Genomic DNA, 18,694 nt, shown 5'->3' with positions numbered 1-18,694 from the left:
ATCGCAGCCTTGTATCTGGTTAGGTACAACGGCACCCGTCAGTGGAGAAGAATACAGATCCCATGGTCTAACAACTGCTGTGTGTGCTGGGTCATTCAGCCTTTCTTAAGAGCGATTGCTCACGAAACGTCAAAGAAAGACCATGATTTTTGAAATGTTCACAAAATATAGTCCATAAAATAGTCCTTTGGTTGAAGGATTGTTGACATGTGTCTAAAAGCATAATTGAGAAATATTTAATACAAGTTGGCATTTTTCTGATATTTTGGCCTTGTCCAGGCCTCCTTTAAGACTCCATAGTGTTTCATCTGTAGGTGCTACTAAACAAACATTGGTGTCTTATGAAGTTTTATCACTTGCTCTGAAATACGAGTAGTATTTTGGTTTCAATCACTTTTTTTTCATACATTTTTGAATATATAAAAATATAAATATGAATATAGAAATGTTTGATTTGCTTAAAAACATATATTGTTGAACATAATATAGCCTATTCTACAGGCATATCAAAGTTCCAGAGGGGAACTAAATAAATTAGTATTTTTTACTATTAAAATACTACTCGTATTACAGAGCAAGTGGTAAAGCTTCATATGACATCCATTTTTGCTTTGTAGCACCTACAGATGAAGCATTATGGAGTCTTAAAGGAGGCCTGGGTAAGGCCAAAATGTCATAAATATGCCAACTTCTAGATACAAATATATGTCAACAATTCTTCCTACAAAAGGACTATATTATGGATTACATTTCATGAACATTCCAAAAAGAATGTAATTTTTTTGTTTGGGCTTTAGTGAGGAATCACTAAAGGAGTTCAGGTGCCACTGAAGTCTGCAAAGTGATTACCTCAACAACACTAATGGCTAGCTCACCAACACTCCACAAAGGGCTGTGTTTAAAGGGGAAGTTCAGTATTTTATAACATGATGCTAGACGGTTCATGACCCTGAAAGTAGTCTATGGGCCCGGAGAAACTGTAACCCATGGTTTTCTGTAAACAGCTACACACAAGGTGAGGATACTGAACTTCCCCTTTAAAACACAAAAAACAGGCAGGAAAGATCTGCTACTACCGGTCACTTACAAAATGGCGAAGTGACGATAAATAGGCTTCGTCCTCTTGTTTTTTGTTCTTTATCAGCTCTCGTTGTGTTATCTGGGGCTAAACTGACACTGGAACGAAGCAGGTCATCACATCCCGCGTTCTGACGTCAAGTGTGGCCAAATATTTACAAGCCGTGTGAAAACAGCTATAAATGGATGTGGGGATGACGAAAGTGGGGGGAAGAAATAGGCCTTCCACTATCTTGTCTTTTATGTTTAGGCACAAACTGCGTCTGTGCCAAGCTCAAGGTTTTGTGTGTAGAACAACAAGGTGATAACAGGAACAGGCACTCCAGGCACTGGGCAAGTGCGTATTGCATAAACACAAACAATGGAGGTGTACAATGGTGGGGACACGCGAGTAAGAGACCAGGCCCTAATAGTCAGGACAGAAATTAACAAGATACAGAAAATATCTAGGTTTCTTGGCATTCGCTTTCGCCTGTCCAGTTCTCTCACTTCAAATAAATTAAATGTGGAGAGGGAGCAATTTGAAATGTGACCCATGTCTACTTCCTGCTCCCTGTAGCCCTTTACACTCGTACCTGTATACGGGTTGAAAATGGCATATTCGGGCACTGCTAAGCGCCTAAATTGGAACAACAGTGGCTATACAATAACATGCAGTGTCAACGTTTATGATCACTATGTTTGATGTACAATTACAAGATGACATGGTGTCATACCCTCGGTTGTTCTGAACAGAATGAGCCTGTTTGTCTTGATGGATTCTAAACGTTGAACATTGAGATATTAAAGACATGATAGATCAGACGCAGAGTATATAAAGGAACGAGATCTGTAGAAAGACAGAGTGGCTGTGGAATGTGCTGGTTGGACGGGAGGAGATCACAGGATTGCTATAGGGGAAGCGGATGGACATCTGTGGATTAGGCGAAGGAGGGGTTGAGGTCAGGTCAGATCCCCTGAAGGGAATAATAAGGGTTTACTACCCTTTTCCTGTGGAACCATAAGATGTAAGGATTGGAGAGAAGGAGGAGTGTCTTAAGTGGGATACTAAACTTGGTTAAGCTTCTCTAGTGTCCGTGAGTTATTTACTCTGAACAATTAGAACCTAACAGTCTAAAGCATGACTCTTTTCTATGCGCACCAAAATTACGATCCGTTTCTCTGAATTGCCCTGTGAAAGCCTAACACCGTAAGATAGCATTTTATAACTTAGCTAGTCATGTTGGCAATAGAACAAGCTTTCATGACGCCCAGCTGACTCCGATTGCAATTTATAAAATGGGCTGTTTTTGGATTGCATGAACAAGAGTAATTGGCAGCGAAGCATGTCTGTGTAACAAACAAAACAACTACAAGTGTGCTTGCTCTTGTTGCTCAACGGTTCAGCTAGGAGAACGCAAAAAAAAATCTTATAGTTGAAGACTCTTCTTTGAGTCATTAAAGTGCACTGAAATTACTTAGGAACTCTGCACACCAGTTGGTCCTCTCACTCAAACAATTTTTTTTGTCTTATGTTGCACCTACCCCAAATTTTCCCGGAATATTGTTATCATGTTACTGAATGTATCCAGAGTAATTTCAGATTTCCTTATCAACAAATGCGGCGAAAAGTACAGTAAAGGTAAAACGCACATAAAATCAACAGTGTAATGTTTGGGATTCAGTCTTGTGAAAGGTGAACTGTCGTATCCTCAACTTTGGTCAAATAATGTTCCCATAATCTCCAGTTCCCTTTCAATTGCTACTATGCTTATGCATTTCATATTTCTTCTTTAAAAAAAACATTTCAATTTAGCCCTATCCATATAGGCCAAATCCCATGACTGTAAAGGGTTAAACCTTTACACCTGTTGTTGAACACCAAATTTGACTCCTACCGACTACTTTTTCCACAGGATTCTCCTCCTCTCTAAAACCAAAACCCGGCCCCTTCCCCCTGTTCTACGATAGGAAAGGGTCTGCGAGATGTTCTCTACTAGGATTTAGCAACTACTGTTATTCCACACATCTGAGGGAGGTATTTGTATAGCCTACTGTATGGAAAAGGCACGCATTTCAAAAAGGTCATAACAGGTCATCATAGGAAACCTTTGCTGTGTCATGTGCTTTTTCTCACCTGCATACATGTGGAAGGTGAGCCTTTCGATGAGCTTGAGCACTGTACCCGCCTTGATGATGGGGATGCCCGACTTGGACTGCACGTTCTCCTCGAACACCACGTTCTCCTCAGAGTCGGGCGTGGCGAACCGGTAAAGCTCCGCCCCGGGAAGCCTCATTTGCTCCTCCTTCTCCTCCTGTAGCATGGCCGAGTCCAGCATGCGCTCCAGCGTTGAGCGGTACTGCAGTGAGATGAGCGCCGCCATCCAGCCATTCTTGTCCTCGGCCGACTTGGCGGCGAACACCACGCTGTTGCCGTCTTTGAGGATGATCTCAAAGGCGTGCCGGTACTCGCCCTCCTTGTCGTCCTTGTCGTTGATCTGAACCTTGCGCATTAAGAACTTCTCCTTGAGGCGGTACTCGGCGGTGGACGAGGCGCCAGGCAAGCGCGGCTGGCCGTGGTTGGACTTGCAGCAGATCATCAGGCCGTCGAAGAGGAAGATGTGCCGTTCGTGCTTGGCGCCCACGCGTGTCAGCGTCCCCTCCATGATGAATTCGTTGCAGCACTGGCCGATGTCCTTGCCCTCCCAGCCGTCAATGTTCTTCTGGATCTCGTTCATCTTCTTGATGGCCAGGTGCTTGCCCTTCATCTGCTGGCTGTAGAAGCGGCAGGCCGACTCGCTGGTGCCGCCGAAGAGTTTGAGGAGAGAGAGAAAGAAAAGATGAAAAAGAGATAAAATGACAGAAAGTTGAATGTAAGAAAAAGAATGTGAGAGAAAAATGGGAAAGAGGGGGAGAAGAGAGGAAGGGAAATGTGGGTCTGATGTTCACAGCACATTGACAATGGAAAACAAGTCAACAAAGCCAGCGAGACTGAGATTGAGTGGAGGGTCGGTGTGGGTGGCTAAAGCAGCGGTACAACTAAACCTGGTCCAGGAGGGGGTTCCTACAAATAACAAGCAACGTGACTGGCATCCCCACCCATAACTAAACTCAGCAAAAAAAGAAACATCCTCTCACTGTCAACTGGGTTTATTTTCAGAAAATGTGTAAATATTTGTATGAACATAAGATTCAACAACTGAGACATAAACTGAACAAGTTCCACAGACATGTGACGAGCAGAAACGGAATAATGTGTCCGTAAACAAAGTGGGGGTCAAAATCAAAAGTAACAGTCAGTATCTGGTGTGGCCACCAGCTGCATTAAGTACTGCAGTGCATCTCCTCATGGACTGTACCAGATTTGCCAGTTCTTGCTCTGAGATGTTACCCCACTCTTCCACCAAGGCACCTGCAAGTTCCCGGACATTTCTGGGGGAATGGCCCTAGACCTCACCCTCCGACCCAACAGGTCCCAGACATGCTCAGTGGGATTGAGATCCGGGCACTTCGCTGGACACGGCAGCACACTGACGTTCCTGTCTTGCAGGAAATCACACACAGAACGAGCAATATGGCAGGTGGCATTGGGTCAACGGATGAGAGGATGAGCCTGCAGGAAGGGTACCACATGAGGGAGGAGGATGTCTTCCCTGTAACGACCACCGTTGAGATTTCCTGCAATGACAACAAGCTCAGTCCGATGATGCTGTGACACACTGCCCCAGACCATGACGGACGGACCCTCCACCTCCAAATCGATCCCACTCCAGAGTACAGGCCTCGGTGTAACGCTCATTCCTTCTACGATAAACTCGAAACCGACCATCACTCCTGGTGAGACAAAACCGTGACTCGTCAGTGACAAGCACTTTTTGCCAGTCCTGTCTGGTCCAGCGACGGTGGGTTTGTGCCCATAGGTGACATTGTTGCCGGTGCCTTACAACAGGCCTACAAGCCCTCAGTCCAGCCTCTCTCAGCCGATTGCGGACAGTCTGAGCACTGATGGAGGGACTGTGCATTCCTGGTGTAACTCGGGCAGTTGTTGTTGTCATCCTGTACCTGTCAAGCAGGTGTGATGTTCGGATGTACCAGTTCTGTGCAGGTGTTGTTACACATGGTCTGCCACTGTGAGGACGATCAGCTGTCTGTCCTGTCTCCCTGTAGCGCGGTCTTATGTGTCTCACAGTACGGACATTGCAATTTATTGCCCTGGCCACATCTGCAGTCCTCATGCCTCCTTGCAGCATGCCTGAGGTCCGTTCAGACAGATGAGCAGGGACCCTGGGCATCTTTATTTTGGTGTTTTTCAGAGTCAGTAGAAAGGCCTCTTTAGTGTCCTAAGTTTTCATAACTGTGAAACTTTCATAATTGCCTACCGCCTGTAAGCTGTTAGTGTCTTAACGACCTTTCCACAGGTGCATGTTCATTGATTGTTTATGGTTCATTGAACAAGCATGGGAAACAGTGTTTAAACCCTTTACAATGAAGATCTGTGAAGTTATTTGGATTTTAACGAATTATCTTTGAAAAACAGGGTCCTGAAAAAGGGAAGTTTCTATTTTTGCTGACTTTATAATCCTGACCCTAACCTTAAAGGAAAATTCCACCCAAAAACTACCTTTTAGTTTTTGTTTCATTAGTCCATTGTTGATATAGTCCCTAAATGATTTGCATGTCAGCAATAAATACTAAACGTTTTTGGATGGAGTTTTCCTTTAACCACACCAATAACCCGAAACTTAACCAGAACCAATTAGGTAATTCAATATCAGTATGCTGGTCAGGCATGTCCCTTCAGTTTACACCCAACACTGTTGGACCAGCAGGCCAATTGACTAAACTTCCTCACCATTCCAGCAGTTAAACAAAACGGTAGTCTCCCGAGGAAGGGCCCACAACCCATTGGTTAACAGGGTGCCTTGGAGGACCAAAAAAAGAAAGTGCATACGAATAGAATGAATAGAATGAGTCTAAAAGAATAAAGAGCATCTGATTATATTTCTTTGAGCCAGACACTATTTAAATATTGTTTTGGTTCGTCGTACCATTAATATGGTCTATGGTATGACTATCATATTCAAAATGAGCATCTCTCATTCCAGTTCTTTTAGGACCACAATGTAGACTAGTCTGTTTTAATCAATCTTTATTCTCATATTATACCAATGTCTATTTTCAGTATTTATTTATTATTAAGGACCATGCCCCCTGTAATAATTAGGTCATGTGAGGACGAAGTTCAAAACTCTTTTAGCAATTCAATACAAAAAGACTGCTGTGAAAACCAGCACTATACGGTGCTCTTTCAAAACCAGAATGACAAAACTTAAGTATACAGAAGACGAGAAAGCTCTGCGGCCCACCAGAACCTCACCCGTACTGCTCATGACAAATCAGCTGAGCAATAATTCCAATGATCACTTCTAAAACCACATACTTAGAATAATCGAACAGCATTGCGCCATTGGGGCTTGATTTCAGATATCCCAATTTATTTTTTTTATTTTGGGGTGGTTAAACATTTGTTGGGGGGGGGGGGGGTTCTACAAATTGATTGAGTGAGAGGATGATTAGGAAAAAAATCAACAAGGATTTAACACCCGCTAGCTAGTACAGTGCGTCTGAACTAAAACTACTTGTAAACAATCGCGGGAGGGCTTACTTTGTTTTTCGTGGAGGCACGACGACTTGCATCAGTGCTCCTGAGAGGAGGGGGAGGCAGGCGAAGCCAACTCACTCGCGCTTGTCTTCATACCAGCACCTCAAAGTACAGGATGACTTTCACCTGGCCCGAATTAGCTTCGCTGAGAGACAAGGGGCACCTCTGAAGGGCAAGGGATAGACTACACACAAAACTCGCCCCAGAAACTACAATTTCCATTTCCCAGTCCATTAAGTGTGAAACTCAAAAAACTATACACAGAAAGAAACTGTCAAAACTTTGCCTACTCTCAAGTCTGATCAAAGAGGTTATATTTGACGTGCATTTACATTCATCTTTAAACTAGCAGTCTTGCAATGAATTGAATCATGTAGTTAATTAAAGCAAAACATTATAATGAGCATCATTATCAAACTATCATTTATCCCAGGCAGCGATGGACCTTGCCAGAGCATTGGCGACAAAGAGCTTATTACGTTTTTCCTAATGAACAGCAAGCTTGCGAAAGAGCAGGCATAATTCAAATGGCTGTGACAGAGCTCTTGGGTTGTTCTTTGTTCTGGCTCTCGAAATACAAAAGACCCCTAGAGACAGGAAAGGTGTAGCGAAACGGCCAAAGTCAATAAAGGTAACCCTTGTCGGGTACCCCAACTCAGTGTGTCCTCTCGGAACATCCATTTTAGCCTCCTATGTGTGTCGCCATCCCCACGTTCCCGCCAAAGTATGGGGTGCAAAGACATACCGTAAGATAAGCCATCCTTTCCCCATGAAAAATAAACAAAAAAACGACTTAAAAAGAGCAGCAAAGGGGTAATCTTCTTCTTGTTTATACTCTATGTCTTCCACTCAAGTAAATAACGAGTGACAACCGCATGTAACCAAAAAAACACCCTGTTTTCTTCCCCAATACAAAAGGAGGGATGGAGATAAAAATGGTCCGCAAGGTTTGGATGCTAAAGTCCACTGTCGAAAGCAAGGGAATTATTATTTTTCTCCCCCCTTTCAAATTCTCACCTTTTTTTCCCTCAAAGCCGGGAACAATAATAGCAGAACAGGACAGCCCAAATCCTGACACAACTTCCCTCCGACAACACAGTGGCGAGCCCCCCTCCAACCCTCTCCCTCCCCCCCACGAGTCTATTTTAGGTCCAGAGGGAAACTCAGAACTGAGCTTAGGGTGGGGGGTGTGCAGAGGATGGGAGGAGTACACCAATGAGGCAGTAGTATGAATTGCTGTGTGTGTGTTCGTGTGGGTGTCTATTGTGAGGTGTGTATTTTGCTGTGCAAGTGTTAACACCTCTGAGCATATATAGTGCACATATGAGACATATCCACCTTTTGGTGCTTGTCTGGTCTGTGCCATTATGTGTGTGTGAGTCATCTTTCCATATTTTGCTTGTGGATTTCTATTATTGTGTGTGCATATGTACTGTGTGTGACAGAGCTAGCTTTGTATCTTCTTGGGTAAAGAGAACCAGGTGTGGATGGACCAGGAGGGGTTGTAAGTTGGCGCTCCCCTGCCTACCTCAGCCTCCTCTTGGCCATGTTCTTGGAGCAGATCCTCTCCATGCTACTCTGCAGATTGAGCAGCGCCGTGATGGCCTGTTTCAGACACTCCTTGTCCTCCTCGTCCTCACTTTTCTCCTCTAGTTGCTGTGGAAAGGAGGGGGGGGAAGAGGGGATGGGGCAGAGAAAGAGGGGTAGAGAATAAAATGTTGGATCAGGTGGTTTCGCTGGTAGGGGGAGTCTAGCGAAGGATCATGATGCGGTATAAGGCCAAACTCATGAGCGAGATTACGGCTGAGGAAAAAAAAAAATCTCTCCATCATTCTCTCATTCCCAACCCCCTCAACTCCAGTGTTTCCCCTTAATTCTTACTTTCTTGAGCGACGACCAAGGAACAAAATGGCTACCAACATTGAACTAACACCGCATGACCCTTTGGGAAATACCACGCAAGTCTCTCCCTCCTTTATATATACACAGTCGTGGCCAAAAATTGAGAATGACACAAAGTTTGCTGCTTCAGTGTCTTTAGATATTTTTGTCAGGTGTTACTATGGAATACTGAAGTATAATTACAAGCATTTCATAAGTGTCAATGGCTTTTATTGACAATTACATGAAGTTGATGCAGAGGTAATATTTGCAGTGTTGACCCTTCTTTTTCAAGACCTCTGCAATCCACCCTGGCATGCTGTCAATTAACTTCTGGGCCACATCCTGACTGATGGCAGCCCATTCTTGCATAATCAATGCTTGGAGTTTGTCAGAATTTGTGGGTTTTTGTTTGTCCACCCACCTCTTGAAGATTGACCACAAGTTCTCAATGGGATTAACTCAATGGGATTAACTCCAGGGGAGTTTCCTGGCCATGGACCCAAAATATCGATGTTTTGTTCCCCGAGCCACTTAGTTATCACTTTTGCCTTATGGCAAGGTGCTCTTGGAGGATGTGTTGGTACCATTCTTTATTCATGGCTGTGTTCTTAGGCAAAATTGTGAGTGAGCCCACTCCCTTGGCTGAGAAGCAACCCCACACATGAATGGTCTCAGGATGCTTTACTGTTGGCATGACACAGGACTGATGGTAGCGCTCACCTTGTCTTCTCCGGACAAGCTTTTTTCCAGATACCCCAAACAATCGGAAAGGGGATTAATCAGAGAAAATGACTTTACCCCAGTCCTCAGCAGTCCAATCCCTGTACCTTCTGCAAAATATTAGTCTGTCCCTGATTTTTTTTCTGGAGAGAAGTGGCTTCTTTGCTGCCCTTCTTGACACCAGGCCATCCTCCAAAAAGTCTTTGCCTCACTGTGCGTGCAGATGCACTCACACCTGCCTGCTGCCATTCCGGAGCAAGCTCTGTACTGGTGGTGCCCCGATCCCGCAGCTGAATCAACTTTAGGAGACGGTCCTGGCGCTTGCTGGACTTTCTTGGGTGCCCTGAAGCCTTCTTCACAACAATTGAACCGCTCTCCTTGAAGATCTGATAAATGGTTGATTTAGGTGCAATCTTACTGGCAGCAATATCATTGCCTGTGAAGCCCTTTTTGTGCAAAGCAATGTTGACGGCATGTGTTTCCTTGCAGGTAACCATGGTTGACAGAGGAAGAACAATGATTCCATGCACCACCCTCCTTTTGAAGCTTCCAGTATGTTATTCGAACTCAATCAGCATGACAGAGTGATCTCCAGCCTTGTCCTCGTCAACACTCACACCTGTGTTAACGAGATAATTACTGACATGATGTCAGCTGGTCCTTTTGTGGCAGGGCTGAAATGCAGTGGAAATGTTTTTTGGGGATTCAGTTCATTTGCATGGCAAAGAGGGACTTTGCAATTAATTGCAATTCATCTAAACATTCTAGAGTATATGCAAATCGCCATCATACAAACTGAGGCAGCAGACTTTGTGAAATTTTATATTTGTGTCATTCTCAAAACCTTTGGCCACGACTGCATTCGATTTTTCAGACCCCTTGATTTTTTTTACAGCCTTATTCTAAAATTGATAAAATATTCCCCTCATCAATCTACACACAATACCCCATAATGACAAAGTGAAAACAGGTTTTTAGAAACTTTAACAAATGTATATATAAAAAAAAAACTAAAAACAGAAATACCTTATTATTCAGACCCTTTTGCTATGAGATTTGAAATTGAGCTCAGGTGTATCCTGTTTCCATTGATCATCCTTGAGATGTTTCTACAACTTGGAGTCCACCTGTGGTAAATTCAATTGATTGGACATGATTTGGAAAGGCACACACCTGTCTATATAAGGTCCCACCGTTCACAATGCATGTCAGAGCAAAAACCAAGCCAGGAGGTCGAAGGAATTGTCTGTAGAGCTCCGAGACAGGATTGTGTTGAGGCACAGATCTGGGGAAGGGTACCCAACAATTACTGCATCATTGAAGATCCCCAAGAACACAGTGGCCTCCATCAGTCTTAAATGAAAGAAGTTTGGAACCACCAAGACTCTTCCTAGAGCTGGCCGCCCAGCCAAACTGAGCAATCGGGGGAGAAGGGCCTGGTCACTCTGACAAAGCTCCAGAGTTCCTCTGTGGAGATGGGACAATCTTCCAGAAGGACAACCATATCTGCAGCCCTCCACCAATCTGACCTTTATGTTAGAGTGGCCAGACGGAAGCCACTCCTCAGTAAAAAGGCACATGACAGCCCGCTTGGACTTTGCCAAAAGGCACCTAAAAACTCAAACCATGAGAAACAAGTCTGGTCTGATGAAACCACGATTTAACTATTTGGCCTGAATGCCAAGCACCATGTCTGGCAGAAACCTGGCACGGTCCCTAAGGTGAAGCATGGTGGGGTTCAGCGGCAGGGACTGTGAGACTAGTCAGGATCGAGAGAAAGATGAATGGAGCAAAGTACAGAGAGATCCTTGATGAAAACCTGCTCCAGAGCGCTCAGGATCCCAGACTGGGGTGAAAGTTCACCTTCCAACAGGACAATGACCCTGAGCACACAGCCACGACAACACAGGAGTGGCTTCGGGACAAATCTCTGAATCTCCTTCAGTGGTCCAGTCAGAGCCCGGACTTGAACCCGATCGAACATCTCTGGAAAGACCTGAAAATAGCTGTGCAGTGACGCTCCCCATCCAACCTGACAGAGCTGGAGAAGATTTGCAAAGAAGAATGGGAGAAACTCCCCAAATACAGGTGTGCCAAGCTTGTAGCCTCATACCCAAGAAGACTCAAGGTTGTAATTGCTGACAAAGGTGCATCATCAAAGTACTGAGTAAAGGGTCTGAATAGTCATTATGGGGTATTGTGTGTAGATTGATGAGGGGGGAAAAAACTATTTAATCCATTTTAAAATAAGGCTGTAACGTAAGAAAATGTGTAAAAAGTCAAGGGGTCTGAATACTTTCTGAATGCAATGTATAAGCCATATATAGACGTACATGGCTCTGGTAGCCAAATGTGTTTAGGTGAGCGGACATAAAGTAACCGTCAGTTTTTCCTCTCTCTATCCTTAAACCATGTCATCTTCTTTGCAGTTTTATTCAAGTCTCTAAACTAATAAGGTAGCTAGCATGCTGTGGTTAAAGTACAGAAAGCCCTACCTTTTGCATCTGTAGCAACAGTGTCTATATTATTATTCTATATTTTTTATTTAACTAGGCAAGTCAGTTAAGAACTAATTCTTATTTACAATGACGGCCTACCCCCGGCCAAACCTGGACGACGCTGGGCCAATTGTGCGCCGCCCTATGGGACTCCCAATCACGGCCGGATGTGGTTGAGCAGCCTGGATTCAAACCAGGGACTGTAGTGACACCTCTTACACTGAGATGCAGTGCCTTAGACCGCTGCGCCACTCGGGAGCCCCATGGTCTGATATAGTCTTGTATACCTGTACAAACGCATGACATGTAAAGGATTATCAATGAGTGGCTATGCTTTCTATGGGAAATCATGAACGACGTGGAAGGAGTGTTCTACTATGTGCCAGCGGAGTGGAACTAACCTTCCACGGAGTTGCATAACCCATGTGTTTGCATCCTATGGCTGTCCCTTTGGCTATGCCATCTGAGGACAAGGCAGAAAGAGACTCCTCTCCACACCCACTTTCCCTTTACCGTGGACTCGCAGCAAGTAAGCTAGGGGTAGAAAAAAAAGCCCTCTCCGGAGCCCTCTCCGGAGCAGCCGCCACTTCCATGGCTTGCTGGAAAGAGGCTTAGGGGAGAATAAGGACTGTGTGGGCCAAATCTAGGCCTTAAGTGTGAACAAGGAGCCCGCCACTAAGGCTCTCTCGGAGGGGGCACATGGTTCATGTCCTTGTGACTTTTAGCAGATATTCCACACTAGTACAGATCATGTGGTCCAGCGGTAACACTTTCTGCTCTAAACACACGCACGACTACCCACCAGAGACCAATCGCCGCATCCTCCCTTCCTCTCGTGTCCCTCCCACCTACACTCCCTTCTCTGACTTCAAACCTGTCTGAATAAGTTAAACAATACGAGGAGGAGTGTGGAACCTCCTAAGGGGCAATCTGCAATTGATACATTCATTTTTAACTTTTAAATGAATGACATATACCCATTAATTCTTTAAAAATATTTTTAAAATGCCTCATGCGCTCAGTTCAACTGTCGTACCCTATCAGAAACCGAAATATAAGCTTGTTGTACTCCATTGTTTGTAAACAAACACTATACAGCCTCAAAACACGGTTAGGAACGATCATGTTGATCTCACGTCCTTGAATCCATAGGTCCGTCTATGAATTTGAGAGTGGTTACATTTCTCCTGCCCCATCCCTTAGCCTCGCGGCCCCTTTGTTGTCGTTTTGAACTGCATTACGTTAAGAAAAAAAAGAAAAGAGAAACATTGAGATTCCACATCTACTGTGGGCTGGTGGATCATCGTCGGGGAAAAACCAGCCCCCTGCATCCATCCAAGGCATTCTGATCCCTATACAGTACCTTCGCTAATACACTATTATTATTAAACGTTATAATATATGCCATTTAGCAGACTCTTTCATCCAAAGCGATTTCCAGTCCAGCGTGCATACATTTTACGTATGGGTGGCCCTGGGAATCGAAACCCACAATCCTGGCAATGCAAGTGCCATGCTCAACCAACTGAGCTACAGAGGACCGCATTAGGAATCCTCATACATGCTTACCTTTAAGATCTCGAAATAGTGGAGACAATGATAGACCGGCGTGAGGAGCAACCGGGGCAGGACGTACTGGACTGCTTCCTTAAAGCCTTCGCATATAGACTGGGGAGTCAGAGACAGAGGGAGATGAGGGTTAACTTGGGCAGGTAATAAAGTGTCAAATCTTATCAAGGTATATAGACCAGTGATATACGCAAACAGTGGTCTGGGAGGGAAATTCTTAAACAAACAAATGTCTTACTTGTGGGAAAATCCACCCCAGAAAGGGCCAATAACATTTCTAGTATCTCAGATTGTTCTGGCAATTCTCACAGGAACTGCATTGGGAGGAATGTTTGACGTACTTTTTTTTAAATCACAATTATTTTTTTAAAATTATGATTAAAGTGTATATTTTATGCCCTTTTTAGACCTATACATGCCTCCTGTAAGACCTTATGATCCATGAACTGTACACGATGCCAACATCGTGATGCAATTATACTCATTATAGTGTGCTCTAAAATAAGGAGTATGTCTCGATTCTGAAATACAATTGTTCACATTCATTCTAATAAAAATTTTGGAGCACAATGACACCAAGACACTGTCTTGTATCATGTACGGTTCACAAATCAAAAACTTGTACATGAGGCATGTACAGGTCTAGAAAAGGGCTTAAAATGTCCACTTTCATCTTGATTCTCAATGTATTTTTCTTTCTGGGCCTTCCTGGCGTGGACCTTGCCTGGTTGCCCTTACAGTCATAATTTAATGCCAAACTGTGTTAGATGCACATCCAAGAATGGCAACCAACAAAAAAAGTTAATGAGCAAATGCTTCCAATGAAATTCACATGTAAATAGCACGTGACCAATAATATTTGTAGTACACGATTACTTACATTCCATCAGAGCAACTCAGAACTATAAAACATCATTTGAATACATCAGTTGTTTACAATGTCTCCTATGACGACATAAACATCAACAATGGAGTAACCAAGCCTGACTTTTGGGGTTATGATAAGGAGTGGTCAGTAGGCTGGGGGAGTAATGAGCAGGCTTGGGAGTGTGGTCAGTAGGCTGGGGGAGTAATGAGCAGGCTTGGGAGTGTGGTCAGTAGGCTGGGGGAGTAATGAGCAGGCTTGGGAGTGTGGTCAGTAGGCTGGGGGAGTAATGAGCAGGCTTGGGAGTGTGGTCAGTAGGCTGGGGGAGTAATGAGCAGGCTTGGGAGTGTGGTCAGTAGGCTGGGGGAGTAATGAGCAGGCTTGGGAGTGTGGTCAGTAGGCTGGGGGAGTAATGAGCAGGCTTGGGAGTGTGGTCAGTAGGCTGGGGGAGTAATGAGCAGGCTTGGGAGTGTGGTCAGTAGGCTGGGGGAGTAATGAGCAGGCTTGGGAGTGTGGTCAGTAGGCTGGGGGGAGTAATGAGCAGGCTTGGGAGTGTGGTCAGTAGGCTGGGGGGAGTAATGAGCAGGCTTGGGAGTGGGGTCAGTAGGCTGGGGGAGTAATGAGCAGGCTTGAGAGTGTGGTCAGTAGGCTGGGGGAGTAATGAGCAGGCTTGGGAGTGTGGTTAGCAGGCTGGGGGCTGTGGTCTCTGACCTGGAGGTAGAAGGCAGCTCCCGGTTTAGACAACTGGTTGAGGAAGTGATCGTGGAAGCCAGTCCGCAGGATGTCTTGAGCATACGTCTCGTAGGGGTCGAAGGCCAGCTCCTGGAAATAAAAAGAAAGCTGTATCAAATGTCATGTGCTTTAACAGTCGTGCTGCTGACACTGGCCACAACCGTAGGGTGTAAGTGGGGTCTGTGAAGGACAAGTAACCTTGCCTGGGACCTGAAGACTTGCGTTAGCTCCCTGAGCTAATGTCTAGGTCCGAGGCTTAAGCTCGGCGGACTAACACAGCCTTGTGGTGCACAGGAGCAATGTATTTTCAGACACGGGTGTAAGAGTAACAGAAGTGGTTCAGTGAACCACACTTGTGTAATGAGCAACCTTGCCTGGTACCTGAAAACTCATGTTAGCTCCCCAAGCTAATGCCTAAGCCTTAGTTGTCTTTGGGTGCCTGGGAGCAATTTATTTGCAGAAACAGCCCACCCACCCACACAATATATATGCTTGTAAACACACACATATCCCCACAAACATACTTTTTTGCAGACAGCAATTTCTTAACAGACAGCTTATCACACACATGCATAACAATCCCCCCAACCACACACCTACCATGGCTAGGTCTTTGAAGCAGCTGCTCATCACAAACAAGCTGGGCTCCCACAAACACCACATATACACACATGCACCCACCCACCCACAAACACACCCCCACACAAACCGACCTCGGCCAGGTCTTCAAAGCAGCTGCCCACCAGCGGGTGTGGGCTCCCCTCATCTGTCATCTCCACCGTGTCTTCAATAAGGCCCAGCAGCTTAAGGGTGACCTCGTGGATGTCCACGATGCGGCTGAAGATGTTCTCCACATCCTGCAGGGGGTAGTAGAGAGGGGGAGAGAGCGAGAGAGAGAGGATGGGAGACAGGGAATTAAGGAACGGGAGGGAGGCAGCGAGAGAGTTGGGGGAAGAGGGGGGGTGATAGAGAGATAGGTGGAAGGGGGAGATGGGGAGCACAGTAATGCAGGAAGGGGGCAGTAGAGAAGTGAGAGAGTGGTGGTAGAGGGGAGAAGTGGAAAAAGACTAAAGTAGAGTCAAACAAAGTCATGACGGAAGACCATCTCTGCACACGTGTGTGCATGTATGCGCAATTGTGTGTGTGTGTGTGTGTGTGTGTGTGTGTGTGTGTGTGTGTGTGTGTCTGTCTGTCTATCTCCATCTACCGCCATCACTACTCACATGGTGGGGGAAAAGCACGGCGTCGGAGGCGAAGGGCTCGCGGAACACCTTGATGATGAGGTTGAGGTCGCGCAGGTACTGTCGGACCTCGGCCATGAAGGTCTTGACCAGGTCGTAGTAGGTCTGCTCCTCATTGGTGGATGGCTCCTCGTCCATCAGGGGGAAACCGCTGATGTCCTCCTCATCCTGGTGGAACATGTCCATCAGAACCTGGAGATGGGGGGGAATAGAAGCGGCCAGACATATTCTTACCAATTACTCAAAAAGATACTTTTTGCTCCCGAGTGGCGCAGCGGTCTAAGGCGCTGCATCTCAGTGCAAGAGGCGTCACTACAGTCCCTGGTTCAAATCCTGGCTGTTTCATATCCGGCTGTGATTGGGAGTCCCGTAGTGTGGCGCACAATTGGCCCAGCGTCGTCCGGGTTTGGCCGGTGTAGGCCGTCATTGTAAATAAGAATTTGTTCTCAACTGACTTGCCTAGTTAAATAAAAATAAATAATTATAGGTTGAATAGTCACACAGAGGGACATCAGCATAAACACCAGGTTGGAGTCAATTCATTTTAGTTCAGTCAATTCAGGAGGTAAACTGAAATTCAAATTCCAATTTTCTTCAGTAATTGTCTATAAAGAAAATGTGATATTGGAATTTCAGTTTACTTCTTGAATTGAAATAGATCCTGAGAGACCAAAGCTTAGAAGCGCGAGCACACACACACACACACACACCTGGCATTCTTCATCAGCTTATGTTCAGAAATGACCCTATGGACTCCAGCTGTAGTGGAATATTGGCCAGTCAGTGTGGTTCCTGGGCCTTCTCACCATCACACACCACCAGCCATACTAAGGCCAACAACAACAATAGCATTTACAAGCTAATCTAATTTCATACTCACAGCAACAACAAGGGACAATCTGGGATTGGTAGTCATTGAATCTTGAAGAATAACACTTATATAACTAGAAATTGTTTATTGGCATATATGGCCAGTGATGTCCTGCTGGGAGATCTCATTGTAGCCGATGTTAAAGACCCTCTTCATAACGCATTACAACACATTGTGATGCACAACACAGGCGTTCCTCTCACCTTATCGGCACACATGGCCACGGTGATGTCCTGCTGGGAGATCTCGTAGTGGCGGATGTTCCTCACGTAGTTCCCTGCCAGCTTCAGGATGTCTGCTGAGATGTACTCCAACACGGCCACGATGTACACTGACACCTGGTGGTCAATCTTGTACCCTAGTACCTCCTGAACAAGGGAGAGGAATTATGGGAAAATGAGTCCACAATGTACGCGTACACCTACTGTACTGGTGGTTGATATTGTACCCGAGTGCCTCCTGAATACAGAACAGGAATCATGGCAAAATGAGTCCTGGGTAAGCAGGGTCAGTGTGGTTTAACTACTGTACAATCCGACCACTGTACTTTCAAACTAATGTAAACGGTGTCGGCCTAAATGGTCCACAGAATGCAGAATGTGCAGGGGAAGAATTCCTTCAAGCGTTTTAGTTACCGGTACACATCTTTGAACAGCAATTGGGCACAACAGGTACTTGAATAGCAATTAAGTCATGTGAGACGGTGATGCAAGGTAATTCGCTAAGAATTGTATAACCTGTGTTCTTAAAATGATGTCAACCACAGTAATTCTGTTGTTGCTGCACATGAATGTATATGTGTATATTTCTAAAACAAAGAGCACTAGGAGCTCAGAGCAAAAAAGGTCTAAAAGAATATAAGTGGAATATTCTTCAAGTATCCAAAAAGAGGCATGTTTTTTTTTTTTTAAAGGTTGCTTGGTCACTCAAAGCATCTATGGTTAGGTGTTAGTTAGGCTTTACATTTTAGACTGCTATCATTCCTTATTTAAAGGGGCAATAGGTGAAAGAGTACAAAAATGTAAAAGTGCAAAAAAGTTTAGGTCTTTCAGAACTTCAACCTTTTGTATTCTTTGAAGCATGGTCTAAATTAAGTCAATCTTTGCCTCTCCTTGGAATTTTACTTCTCGTGGTTTGAGAACTCTACAGATATCTCTACAGCCACACTTCATTCTAGCCTGTGTGCAAACCCTCATACTGGCCTTTCTACATTTCTCCATACCCATCCCACAGCTTTTACCCAAAACTTTATTGTTTCAACTGCAGATTGCCCCTTTAATATAATTTCAAAGTATTTGGCATGGGGGGAGACATTTTGTTAAGCATCACCGGTTCATCCTGGATTTTCAATAAGTGACCAATTCCACAACACAGTTCAACGTCTCCCTCTATTGGTCAGTATAGGTATTGTGAGAAAAGTGGCCAATACCTTTACCAGGGCTGTGTTCATTCAGTAAGAACCGAAACAGAAAACATTTTTGGACAACACAAAATGTCTATTTTGTTTATTGAGTCACTTCAAAAGCAGTCCAATCAATCCTTTTTCTGTTTCATAACATTGCCACTTCCTGAAGTGTAGAACACAGACATCAGTAA

General features: G+C 44.8%; 1 protein-coding gene across 2 annotated transcripts in view; it reads right to left on the bottom strand.

Moving 5' to 3' along the window:
- Nucleotides 1-18,694, bottom strand: part of LOC120032369 (son of sevenless homolog 1-like) — an 86,289-nt gene that overhangs the window by 36,779 nt on the left and 30,816 nt on the right. For both annotated transcript variants that reach the window (XM_038978419.1, XM_038978420.1), the window contains exons 4-10: nucleotides 17,302-17,466; nucleotides 16,210-16,419; nucleotides 15,700-15,843; nucleotides 14,966-15,076; nucleotides 13,390-13,488; nucleotides 8,247-8,374; nucleotides 3,194-3,855 (exon numbers count right to left, since the gene is read on the bottom strand). In XM_038978419.1, the coding sequence (XP_038834347.1) occupies nucleotides 3,194-3,855; nucleotides 8,247-8,374; nucleotides 13,390-13,488; nucleotides 14,966-15,076; nucleotides 15,700-15,843; nucleotides 16,210-16,419; nucleotides 17,302-17,466 (1,519 nt within the window). The remainder of the gene's footprint in view (nucleotides 1-3,193; nucleotides 3,856-8,246; nucleotides 8,375-13,389; nucleotides 13,489-14,965; nucleotides 15,077-15,699; nucleotides 15,844-16,209; nucleotides 16,420-17,301; nucleotides 17,467-18,694) is intronic.

The sequence above is a fragment of the Salvelinus namaycush genome, chromosome 39 (assembly GCF_016432855.1).
Source record: "Salvelinus namaycush isolate Seneca chromosome 39, SaNama_1.0, whole genome shotgun sequence".
In the NCBI taxonomy this organism is placed as follows: domain Eukaryota; kingdom Metazoa; phylum Chordata; class Actinopteri; order Salmoniformes; family Salmonidae; genus Salvelinus; species Salvelinus namaycush.
This window is presented reverse-complemented; position numbering and strand designations above follow the sequence as displayed.